Genomic DNA, 13,218 nt, shown 5'->3' with positions numbered 1-13,218 from the left:
GGCCCCCTGGGGGTGTTTACACAGCTATTTCGTTGACAGAAATTTGTTGATGAAGACGTTATGCCTTGTAGTGGAGAGGCAGAACCTGTCAGGAAAAGTGCTGGGTTTTGTCCATATGCTGTTGACAAAAGGCACTTTGTGTGTAAATGTGTGGCATATTTGAGTTTGTCAACAAACTCTCTAGTGTAACTGGAGCCTTTAAGTCTCTCACTATCAGGCATGTTTTCTAGACCCAAATCATCTACATAACTCTCCTCTGAACACAGTTCAGTTTTTCTTTTTATTTTACAAAAATGTGGTGTGGCAGGGTGGGGCCAGGAGAGGGGAGGCAGGAGTAAAAACAGAGCGGAGACAGAGCTGACAATCAAAGTGGGAGCAGCTGAGGAGCAGGCTGCCCTAAATCAATTAGGGCCAGCTGGTCCTACTCAGGACTACCTTTATAAGCCCTTCTCCACGCAGGGAAAGGGGAGAGTGGTTAAGGAGAGTTTGGAAGGCGAATGAGAAGTAAGGAAACTTAGAGGAACACCAGAGACCACAAAAGAGGAGAGGGGCCTCAGCAACCCTGGGGGGCTGGACTGCCCTAATCCGGGGTTCTGGAGCTCTACCAGACGCTTGAGGGAGCTGATCAGCTGGAGGAGCCAAACAAAGGAGGGGACTTGCTGCCACGGCTACCACTAGAGGAAGGAGGTACCAGGGGGAATCATCTGGGGGAAGTGGCCCCGGGAGAGGAGCTGCAGGGGCAAGGGTGAAGGGAGTCAGCCCTCACTGGTAATGGCCATCCAGGGTCCCTGGGCTGGAACCCAGAATGAGTGGGTGGGGATGGGGTCCCCCCCCCAGCCTGCCCCCTGCCCCAGCAAGGGTAATGAGGTTCATATGGTGGGGCCAGTGGACTAAACAGAGGACCTGGGGCCAAGGAATGAGACTGGCACAGTTGACACCAGATGAGGACACAACACAGCATTTCAATAATGGTCTCAACAATGCTGGACACAAAAGTAATATCTCTGTTTTCAAATTTCCCTTGCTTATACATCCAGCTAAAGATCATGTTAGCCTGCCTAGTCATTGGGAACATTTGTAGTCATCCTAGCATTGCACTGAGAGCTGATGTTCATTTAGTAATCTACTGTGGTCCCAAGTCCTTCTCTAGTTGTTGTTTCCAGAATACAGTCTACCACTGTATACATATGGTCTATGTTCTTTGTTCTGAGGTGTGCAGACTTGCCTTTGGCTGTATTGAAACACATTTGACTCATATCAGCTTTCTGAGGAATCCAGGTCACTCAATTTATGTAGATATATTTCAGAAGTGCCCAAGCTGGGTCACCCTCACTAAAAAGGGTCATCAGCATACTGATAACACCATGCTTCTGTTGCTTGCAAATCTTATCAGCAGTAATTTAACTTTCTTGCAGATCACTGATAAAATGTTGAGCTCAGAACAGATTCCCATTACAGTCCCTTTGCAAACCTCCCACCCCTCTTCTCTCCATCTTCTTTTCCATACACATGACCTTAGGTCCCTCTAGTTGTGGCAAGATAGTACAAGCCATTTTGTCTTTCATTAAGGTAGTAGAAATATTTTTTCTAAGATTAAACCTGAAACTGTCTCCCCCTCTGGATATCTTAGTTAGTTCCATCTCCTGAGTATCTTATTTGTCTTTTAGGAATCAAATTCTCTGGGGGAGAGGCTGTCTTTATTTTTTTGTCTGTACAGCCAATTATACACCATACTGAAGGCATAAACATCCTTTATATTCTGCGCAAATTTATTTCCTTATATCAATGTGACACAAGTTGAGAATGAAGAGTAGAGAGAAAGGACATGGAGATAAGAGCCATCTTAACTTCCCCAGTGTGGTTGGCTCAGGGTGGAAGTAGTTTGGTGTGTTTAACCTAGCTGATTACTTGACAGTAATTGGCTAGTGTAGGACCAAATCTGCCACTTTCCAAACCGTATACCCCATGGGTGGAGTGCTGGTTGCAACTGCCTCAGAGAATCCATTAGTACTTCTCTGCATATCTAAGATAAGGTTGCTGTGAGGATACCAGCTTCAAGACAACTTCTCTTAATATAAATAAGGTATGATACTTTTCCAGCAAATATATTTTCAGTTTTGAATACGCCTCGTTCCCTAAAGGAAAAACTTGAGAGAGAACTTGCTTCTACATTAGTATGTTATTCAGACTCCCTGTTTCCTCTTGATGAGGCTTGAGCCTGGACGTGCTTTCATCTTAATCTTAAAATGGAGCTACCAGTATATCATAGATGTTGGAAATTAGTGTCTTGAGGGAAACCTAAGTGTGACACAGACAACTCAGTCTGGGATGGGGAGAAATATGCCCTCACTTTCTGTTAGGCTCTGTCTACACTAACAAGTTGGTTTGAAAGATTTTTTTTGAAAGAAGGGAGCTCTTTCAAAAGATCCCTCTGAGCATCGACGCAAAAGTGTTCTTTCAGAAGTAAATCAAAAAAATACAGTGCTCCTTTCAAATGTGCTCTTCCACTCCCGTTCAGGAAGAACACCTTCTTTCAAAACCTTCTTTAGAAAGACAAATGTGTGTAGATGCACCACAGGGCCCTTCATTCAAAAGAGCAGTCCTCATGGCACCTAATTTTTCGATCCCTGACCTGTTCCTTCGAAACAGCAAGGGAAGTGTGAACACTGTCTTTCAAAAGAGCAGATCTCTTTTTGATCCACTTTTTTGTATGTGGACACACTCTTTCAAAAGAAGTTCTTTCAGAAGAGATCTTCCGGAAGGGCTTCTTACAAAATATCTCTGTTGTGTTTGACATAGCCTTTGAGAAGATGGGATTTCTCTTTTTTTTTTGATTGTTTATTTTTATTGCGTTGGTGAATATCAACCCCACACCAGCTCAGCAGGGGTTCCTCTGTGGGTTGAGGAACCCAGCTCCCTCACTACTGCTCTGCATGCTCCAACTAGAACCAGAATAGAAAGGCATGTATTTCAAGTTTCTATATGGACCAAGACCTGGTAGAGAAGGGTGGCTCCAGTTTTTCCTACCCTGGTTATCCCATGGCCAGAGTAGCTGATGCCTAGAGGGCAATGTGAGTATGGGCCATTAGGCCTTGCTGCCAAGGACCACCAGACAGCCCCAATGTCTCTGGACACTGGTAGATTAAGATTTCTGTGTCAGATATGTGGCGAATGGTTCAAATATGTGTGGTGGTATGAATCTGGTATCACTGTGCTTACTTGTACTCACAATATTATTTTCATGAGCATCTTACCATTACCTTGATCTGTTTCCAAAAAGAAGTGGTGCACTTAGGCAAGCTGACAGACTTGCTGAGCCCCAGGACAACCATCTTGAAGGACCTGGTTCCATGCTGTCTGAGAAGGGGCAGGGCCTGGGGGAAGTGGGGCAGGGCAGGGGCAGCCAGCCCTCAGCACTGCCTGGAGCACCCCATGCTGTGGTGTTTCTGCCCTCAGGCAGCCCTCAGAGCCATCCGGAAGGTTCTCTGGCCACCACTGCTTCTGTGGTAGTGGTGGCAGCCAGGAACCCTGGGCCTTTTTAACCATCAGGCTTTGGGTTAACTGCTTCCTTCCTAGCTCCTGCTTTCCCCCCCAGTTTTAGGATGCCTGAATACTCTTAATGTGTGAGTAGTAGAGTGGCATGCATATTCTCACAAAGTAGTTGCAAGGTTTTTGATCCATCCTTTGCACACTGAGTAGGAAGTTTACAAGTGTTTTATATCTACAGCTGGAAAACATCAACATTGCAGAGAGCAGCTAACATCTCAAACTTATGGGGGGGAAAAAAAACTTATAGTGGAGTTTTGTGAAATCATGTACGGTGCACAATACATGTAATTCATTTAAATTAAATACCAAATACAAAATAATATAGTATTCAGATTTTACTGGCAGTCTTGCATTTGGGACAGCAGAGAAACGTAAAATCCCTTTAACTTTCAGAAATGAAATATCCAGCATCAAAGTAAGGAGTAAATTTTACAGTTTATGCTGTTCACTGGTTTATAATTCAGTCTATAGAACTGGCTATAAAACCAACTTCTAGTCCAGAAGGAAAAAAGTCTTCCATGGGGAAAAAACTATTTACAGCTGAGAATTCCTGTTCAAAAGCAACACATAAATGACTACAGGTTCAAGCAGTAGTTAGTGACATAGATTCTGCTTCAGAAGACTGTTTCTTTTACAGTTATTTTGCCTCCTAATAATTTTATTTAAAGCCTGATCCTCTAAATATTTACTAAAGGTATAACACTTATACTGGGCACAGTCATCTCAGTTTTAGTAAGAGAATCATCCCTCTGTTTGGAAGTGGAGTACTGGTATGGCTGGGAGACTAGCAAGAGTGCAGAAATCATTGCTCCTGTCACCTTACTATTCATGGTTTAGGCACCCGGGCTTCTTGTTTTGTATAGCTTTTTACCAGTGATTTGTCGTTGTTACGCAGCTTATCGCAGGGATTATACCAGGCTATCAATAATTCTTATTGTGCATTGTGATTTTTCTTAGTTATCTACCATTAATGTTAGTATGTACCAACTTTGCTAGCAGAAGGAGAGCGAATAGATCCAGTCCTTGTGTTTAGTTGCAGTTTCTCCTTCTATGCATAACTGTGAAGATTTTGTAATATTTGTATCTAGACTTTTATGCCTGAGTCTTTCAAAACATGTTTTAGGACATTGTTATTCTTGTCTACTGAGTAATGCAGTGCTGGAGTAAGAAAAACGTACAAGTTCTAGGTGTGATTGTCTCATTTAGCTGTCTTTTTTTCATCTTCTCACAACAGTTGAATAAATTTCTAAGGAATGTTTTGGTTCCCTTAGATCAGCTCATGTTATCACTGACCTAACTTTGTCAAAACTGTGATGTTTGTTTACTAGAAAGGATGGTGCCTTTCAGCGAAGCAAACAGATCAAACGCTTTCCATACCAATCTTACAGCCCTTAAGCAAGCAAAGTCAGGCAAGCAGTCCCTTGGTTTCTGCTGTCATGAGTTTAGCTAGAGGAACCAGGCCTGTTTTAGATGAAGTATCTTGGCTCGGTATTTTGGTTTCAGTCTATTATGGTAGCTGCTTCTTTCCTTGCCTAAAATTAAGGGAGTTCTGCTATTGAGGAAGATCAGAAAAATGCCTTGGCCTAGGGAATTGGCTGAATTAGCAAAACATGGTTAACTTTATCAAAACAAGGCATCTAGTGTGAAAAGCTCTTAGTCTGTAGCTTTTCTCTATAATGTGCAATTGTTCATGCTTTTTAACCAATGAGAGCAATGATCAGTACCAACAAATGCCTTTCTACATAATTTCCTCCTCCATGGGTACACTTGCATTCAGTTGTGTGCTTGATTAGAAACGTTACTTGAGGTTGAACCTCTCTAGTTTGGAACTTTTCTCACCTGGCAACATCTATAGTCTGGCAAGATTTTAGTTTGCCATATGACCACTTATCATGGGTGTGGCCAAATTTCCTGTTTTATATGCTGTTATCTAGCTGTAATTTACCCCGAATGTCTAAGAGCCCAGTAAACGGTGGAAGTGTTGATAATGCTGCTAGACAATATGACCTCCCATCGTTCAGAAAATTCTCGCATCCAGCCCTGGTCACGTTCAAAGGGTGTTGGATTACAGAAATTCAACCTAGTGTATACTAGTGTGCTCAAAATGAAATTTGAAAATACAGTGTAAATTAAATTGGAAAGTTCTGGCTTACGTTTTTTTGTTTCCATTTTAACTACAAAAATGAAAAGGTTTCTCTTATCTGGATGCAGATAAGACAAATTTAATTCTTCATATACTTTCAAGTCAGATTTTCAGAAGTACTCAGCATTGACCTAAATCTATTTTTACAACTGAAGTCAGTGGAATTTTTACATTGGGTGTAGTATGATCAGAATTAGACCAATGCTGAAAATTTTTCAACATCCTATGCTAAAAGTCACTGAGACCATAAAGTGAGGATATCATGTGGATGCTGTATGGCTTGGGTCCATTTAGTTGAGCTGAATTACACCTGTTACCACATTACCAAGGCCTGTGTCAGAAATCAAACAGGAGCATCATAAAATCTTCCCATATTTTTCTGTCTTGTTAAATTTCATACATGTAGAAGGGTAGAGAAATTTTGTATACAAAACACATCTGATGTAAACTTGAATCTTAACTGCAAGAGGTTATAAGAGGAAAGGTTATAAGCATGCAACCTGATATTTCTTTTTGTCATAAACATGGTTGTCCAAAATATTGCTAAAAATAATAGTTCAACTGTTGAACACTGTAAAAATAACTCAAGTATGTTTTTCACTTTTTTATATTCTACAAGGATAGCAGTTATCCACATAAAATAAATAGGTTATGGCTCATTTTCTTTATGGTGAATTGATTAGATATTAAATAACTTATTTTAAACTTCATTCAGGCACATATCTATTCTTTGGGTGCGACACTGAAAGCAGCAATTGAGTATGTGACAGAGCCTGAGATAGAATCGGAGTTTGGACAAGATCTACAGACTCTGCTGGAACAAATGAAAGAAGAGAATCCTGAAGATAGGCCAGATATTGAGGTAAAGTGTCCCTCTGATTTTTTTTGTTTTGTTTTTGTTTTAAACTTTCAGTAAGATAACATTTTCCTTGCAAGTGTAGAAGAGGGAGTTGTTTTTTTTTCAAATGTAGTGTGCCCAGATTGTATAATTGGCCTAAAGTGTCTTGAATTTATTAAAAAAAAAATCCTTAATCTCTGTTATAAACATAGTGCAGTGCTTCTCAAAGTGTGGGTTAGGACCCCAAAGTGGGTGTGGCAGACCACAGGCTGAATACTGCAAGAGCCTAGTGGAAGACAAGTACCCTGGGAGCTGGGTCAATGTTTGCCAACTAGACTCTGAGAGCAGGTGCAGCAGCCAGGGCAGGCAGCTGGGGCTCATTAAGAATCAGCCTGCAGCAAGGCTAATCTGACACCTGTTGCCAGTTAAGGCCTTCTGGCTTGCTATAAAAGGCTTCCCAGGCAGGAGGAGGAAGGAGATGAGAATTGGACCAGGAAGAAAGGCTGGAGGACTGATGTTTGGAAGAAAGCAGCAGCTCAGCCAGGTACTGGGGGAAGGTGCTAGAAAGAAGTAGTGGGAGAATTGGCCCAGAGAGAGGCTACTGTGTTCAGGGCAGAGGAAAAGTGCCATCAGCTGTGTCTCATCTAGGATCCGTGAGCCAGATCCCAAAGCAGTGGGCAGGCCTAAGCTCCCCCTACCCTTCCCTTGGAGAAGCTGCCCTACTGGAAGGACTGAAGCATCTGAACCTTCTGAAGTGGGCTTAATTCCCCCACTTGTGACTTGCCTATGATAAGAATGGCTCAGTAAGCAGAGAGTGTTGCCTCTGGAAACACACAAGGCAGCGGAAGGACTGACATGAGTCTCTGAGACACACACTAAATTCCGCCAAGAAGTGTGGGACCTCCAACTTGACACAGTGTTTTAATAATGTTGCTTGTTCTGAAGCTGAAGCCTGAGCACTGCCACTCAGGGCTGAAGACCAAGCCTCACCTTCCAAAGCCAAATCCTGAAAGATTCACTCCTGGGCAGTGGGACTCAGGTTATGGGCCCCCTGCCTAGTTCTGAAACTCTAGAACTTTGGCTTTGGCTCTCCCACTCACCGCAGTGGCACTCTGATGGGCTCAGACTTTGGCCTCCCCACTGGGATCGTGTACTATGTTCTTGTCAGCAGAGGGTCGTGGTGCAATGAAGGTTGTGAACACCTAATGTAGAGAAGACGGGAGAAATTACTTGGTAATAGTAGTTCCCCAGATGGTTGTAAATGTAAAATGTGGAACCAAAGTCTCCCGTATGAAACTTATGATTAGTTTCATGAGACACTGCTTTTGAAAACTTTAGAAATAAGAAAAGAGGGTATTATACTATGAAGAACCCATTTTGTGACTCTCAAATGTCACTTTCTGTGTATGCAAGATGGGGATGAGAGTCAGGCTTAAGGTCATTCTAGGTCTAGGCATTTCTGGAGCATTCTTTGCTAATAATACCTGCATTTTATTACTGACTAGTTGTTCTATAATTCTACAGCTGTTTTAGCAAACTGTCCCTGATTAGATGTCTCTTTAATGTTCTAAATGTTTATTTTACCATATCGATTCTCTTATTTTATCTTTTTATAATTGTTTATCAAAGCAGTTCATACATGTGGCACTCAGTCTTTCCAGACAACTGTACCATTTACAGGAGTCAGATTTGTCTTCTGTACCCCAATTTTCACCTCACTTGAAAAACTACTTTCTTATAAAATCAAAGATAAAAATATCACCTCATACTACCACGGAAAAACTATTGGCTTTCTGTTTATACAATGCAATTATAAAAGAAATCAATTATATTCTCATGTAAACAAGACATTGTATATATGCAATTTTTGTTCTGATTATGCTAGTGTTTTGTATATAGGCTGTTTGTAAAACTGAGTAAATATCTAGATGAGTTGATGTACCTGCTGGAAGACCTTTGGTTACCTCTAGGGGTAAACATACTCCTGCTTGAGAAACACTGATGTATACTATCTTGCAGAGTGATATGTTCAGACTATTGGTTCCCTTACTGTTTATTATTTTGACTTCCATGAATAGTTTTGCTTTAATTTTTGTTTACATTAATTTTCTGTTATATAGTCAAATAATATCAGGAAGGTTAGAACTTGATTTTCTTTTTTTACCAGTGGGTCTCAACTTGTTCAGTAGCATAAGGTCCATCTGAGGTCAGGAGACTTCAGTCAGACCTATGGATAGATTCTTTTTCTAATTCTGCTTCCTTTATTATGCTCACAATGGATCTTCTGGTAATAGCCCCTGATTCAGCTGGGAAGTGTTAGGAGCATATATTGTTCTCTCAGCTATCCCCACATTACACAGGACCCCTAGAAGACCATTAACAACTGGCACAATTTAGACCATTTGACAGACTGTTCAATGATGGAGTTGTAAAGAGAATCAAAGGGTTGGTTGGTCTGTCACTGTGGTTCCTCTCTCTGTCCTCTCTTTGAAGCGGTGCCGAATGGCTGCATGATGCATGGAAGCCAGTCCTTTGCAGTTACTCCCTTAGGCTCAGGCTAAGAATGTAAAATCCCATTTAATTAGTTAGTCAGTTAAATGTAACTAGCCCCCACTGGTTCACGAGAACCAGCAAGCCTCATCCATTTAGGGTGAGCCTTACCAATTAACAGTTAATATCCCTAGCTCAAGCTAACCAGCTGAACATGTAGGCTACTTATCTGGAATATAAGCAAACAATGAGTCAGTCAGAACCACTTTCTTCACTCTGGGTGTAATGCAGTGGGTGATCAGAAGGCAAGTCAGAGCAGCTGTTGAAAGCCCTCCTGGCACAATTCGGTACTGTTCATTGGGCTGACAGCAGTGGGATGTAGATGGGAAGATTGTGTACCCCATCCTCCCTATAGTGACAACCAATTTACAATCAAATAAATAAAAGCTTTTATATGAATACAGGCAACAATTTAGAGCCTTTATAAAATAGTCAACTTCATTTTTGTTTTGAACCCTCAGAGTAACTTATTTATATAAAAATTATTTTATAGTACTTTATCAGTCATTTCTAATTATTCTTATATCTAAAATTGTGATATTTAACTTGAAACATTATATTAAATAATTCTGTAGTAACCAGTGCTAGAAATAAGTGAATGTACATGCAAAAATTGCAAAATGTAGGTTGAGTGTACTCATACCTTGTTAGGAAATTCCAGTGTGCTCTGTACAATAACAGTGATAATTTTATGTTAAAAAACTTGGACAATTTATTTATTTTAAATAACCAGTAAATGTGTTAATTTTTAATCATCTTATAGAGTATTATATCATTATGTGAAGAAAAGTTGAAGTTTAATTCCTCAAGTAATATTTGTCGAAGTCTCTCTGCTGTTGGAAGAAGAGTGCTTTCAATAGAATCATTTGGTACTTTTCAAGGTAAATTTAATGTATTTCAGATTAAAATAATATAGTTCAGGAAATCTAATGTGTGAACTGTGAGATCAAAGAAAATGATCTGGAAGAGTTATATTGTGTTGCTGCACTTATTTTATTTTGTTTAGAAACAAAATAATCTGTTTAATAACACTTGGACCAAAATACATATGTATTCTCTTTTAGTAAGAAAAAGCCAAACTTCCAATGAAAATAATAAACTTACACAGAACAATTTTCCATTCTGGCTTATGATTACTCCAAAAATTTGTCATTTCTGATGAAAATGACATGTTCAGATAATCTTGTTTCTGTAATGTACTTTCAAATGTGCTGTGGGGGCAAAAAGGTATAAAGCATAAAAGAAAAGGCCTAGAAAAGATGGAAGGTTTAAACATATTTTAATGTGAACATCTGTGTTTGCATCTAGACAGCTGTGATAACATGTCAAAGGGAAAAGTGTGTCAGAAAAGTCTGGGATTTAAGTTATACACAACTGAAAAAAACAACATAGAAGGTGATTCCTCTACAGTGGAAGAGATGACAGCAAACTATCACAGAGACTCTTCTGTATCCAATATGGCCTTGAATGTAAGAGAGTGTGGTTTAAAAGAAATGCAAATTGAGCTGGATAATGAAAGATGTCAACTGTCACAATTTACAACTCAAGATAGAAAGATCAAAGAAGAGGACAAGCATGTAATACATAATGAAAGATTAGCTAACATTGCTTTGGAGACCAAATCATTTACTAATGACCGAGAGAGAGATGTTTTTAAGAAAGGTTGCTTGAGAAAAATGAAAACTTTCCCAAAACTACCACTTGAAATTACAGAAACAAATAATGTTTTCACATCTCCAACAAACAGTGGACTACTGGCTTGTCAAAAACAGTCAGGAGCACATGAGTCAGTACCTCTAAACAATAATCAGGTTGCTGCTTCAGAGGGAAAACTTAATTCATTCAGTGATGATAATACACTAAGAATAAAATTAAAGAATTACCAACTCTCAGATCTTCATTTAGATGCATCTTGTGTGTGTATGCAGGTCTCTGGAATGTATCAAGAAGAATATATGCCATCTAATAATGGTAAAAAGAAAGCTTCTCTGTCACATAATCATACAAAAGAATGTTCCCATGCTACTTCTGAAACTCGACATGTCACTAATACATTTAAAAGCCCGGATCAATCAGCTGCTGGAAATGAAATGGTAGACAACTATATGGCACAGGAGGACTGTATCGAAACTTCTCAAGGGTCAAATGAAAATTGTTTATCATATTTTAATAAGATGACTTCAGTGTTATCTACAAAAAACAATAGGAATGGATATAGGTCAAGCCTAACTAGTTCTCCAGAATTGGTCAGTAGTGTGCACTGTACAGACAATAATGAAAATCACTGTGGAAGCAGAGAATCAGAAGTCAGAAGTAATGAACAGGTAGTAAAAACAAAACTTTCATTATATGGTTGCTGTAGTCGTTTATGTGGAGAGGAAATGACTTGAATACTGTGTGTTATTCCTCTCTATCCCTAAATTAACACAGCTGTATAGAACTGAACCTCACCTAATCTGCATGCTTTGCAATTCACATTATGAATTTGGTCTGTCCCTTTTTCTCACTGAAGATTTATAAGTAAGGCACTGCAATAAGGTGTCATCATTGTGAAGTCTTCATCATGTTAACTTTTTCCAGGCTGTACTGGTATATGCTCACTAGTGTGTTACAAAGTGACAGCATATAATTTTAAAATTAAGTGCCATTTGTTGAGATAAAACATAAAGAGTATTTTGATTAATTATCTTTGAGTGTGTGTTTGGAAGAGTTGGTTTGGTTTTGTATTTTAGGAGGTTCGTATATTTGCTAACTCACAAAATTCACCAAATTGTAGTGCATTGTACAGGCATTGATGAGACGTAGAGTGTGTGGGTGAGCTTCTGGCTTTATTCAAATCTCTGACAAACATGCCATTGACTTCAATAAGTCCAAGATTTCCTCCTTTCCTTTCAAAGCCACATACATATTTAAGCTTATTTCAGAATTTTGTAAAAATTCTGTGTTCATCTTCCATTCTTGAAGTACCTTCTTATATGTGCTATGTTACATTTCGGTATGCATGTGTTATGTGTGTACATGACTGGATTCTGATACTTTGACCAAAAATGTATTGCTTCTAAGAACAGCCAAAAAATGGGTGGGGGAGAGAAATGATTCCAGCAGTATACTCTACTCTACTAGACATTTAAGGCAATAATCTTCCTCTCCTCCTCTTCCTCCCCTCCGCAAAGTTCTCAGAGTGGACAAGTTCGGTCTCTGAATAGATGGCTTTCTCTTGTGTCACACTCAAACAATCATGAGCAATCCATGGAATAGGAAAATTTGTAAATACCTATGTAAGATTCTCAGGTTATGTAGTGACTTGTACAGAGTGATCAGCATGCATGTTCAGTTCTCATGCTTCATTTGTCTAAGGTATGTGTGGGGAGAGGAATCTTTTTAAAAATAAATAAAATTCCGTAAAAGAGAGAGTGATCAATCTGCCTGTCATAACGGAAATCTCTGCCTCATATCAGGTCTCAGATTTGAGGTATATACTCCCTCATCCTGAGCAGTAGCAAATGACTAGTGGCTATCAAACTTAAGAGTTTGTGATGTAGCTAGGCCGGCTCCTGAGCTATCACCAGATAGGAAGAAGGGCTTTCGAAAACTGGGGGTTTCTTTCAGAAGGTCCCATCTCCACGGGCAGCGTGTGTCAAAAAGCCGCACTTTCAAATTGCCGTGGCTGCCATTATGCTAATGAGGTGTTGCATATTCATTGCAGCGCCTCATTAGCATATTTTGAACACACGTTAACATGCCCCTTTCGAAAGGAAGGGGCACGTACAGACACAGGGTTATTGTCTGTCCAAGTATTCTTCTAATTAGAAGGACTGCTATAAAAGTCCTATCTAAACAGTGATTAACCTTGTCCACTCTGGAGAATAGATGGGTTTTTCTTCCTGTCTGTCAATAATAGTTCTCCAGAGGGCAGCATCTATCTGTCTAATGCCCTAACCCTGCTTCCTGTGTGCTTTATGGCTGATTGGCAGTACTAAAAATGCTCATTTGTGATTGTCGTGCTTCTGCAATGTATCTTCTGAGGGCACTTAGTGATAGCTTGCCTTTCCATAAATAAATATTTATCACTTCAAGGTTGAGTTGGGGTCCTTTATTTCTATAACCAATTTCATTCCAATCAGGTTTCTCATATCTG

The 13,218-nt window shown here is 39.8% G+C and overlaps 1 protein-coding gene across 2 annotated transcripts in view; it reads left to right on the top strand.

Annotated features, from left to right (window-relative positions):
• The window catches only part of KNDC1 (kinase non-catalytic C-lobe domain containing 1), a 125,618-nt gene that overhangs the window by 30,311 nt on the left and 82,089 nt on the right, over window positions 1–13,218 (top strand). The window contains exons 4-6 of one of the 2 annotated variants that reach the window (XM_075000428.1): window positions 6,408–6,554; window positions 9,844–9,961; window positions 10,389–11,404. In XM_075000428.1, the coding sequence (XP_074856529.1) occupies window positions 6,408–6,554; window positions 9,844–9,961; window positions 10,389–11,404 (1,281 nt within the window). The remainder of the gene's footprint in view (window positions 1–6,407; window positions 6,555–9,843; window positions 9,962–10,388; window positions 11,405–13,218) is intronic. The other variant, XM_075000429.1, reaches the window with a different exon arrangement.

The sequence above is a fragment of the Carettochelys insculpta genome, chromosome 7 (genome assembly GCF_033958435.1).
Source record: "Carettochelys insculpta isolate YL-2023 chromosome 7, ASM3395843v1, whole genome shotgun sequence".
Taxonomy (NCBI): Eukaryota; Metazoa; Chordata; order Testudines; family Carettochelyidae; genus Carettochelys; species Carettochelys insculpta.
The sequence above is the reverse complement of the archived record's forward strand: the minus strand, read 5'-3'. Positions and strand labels throughout refer to the sequence as shown.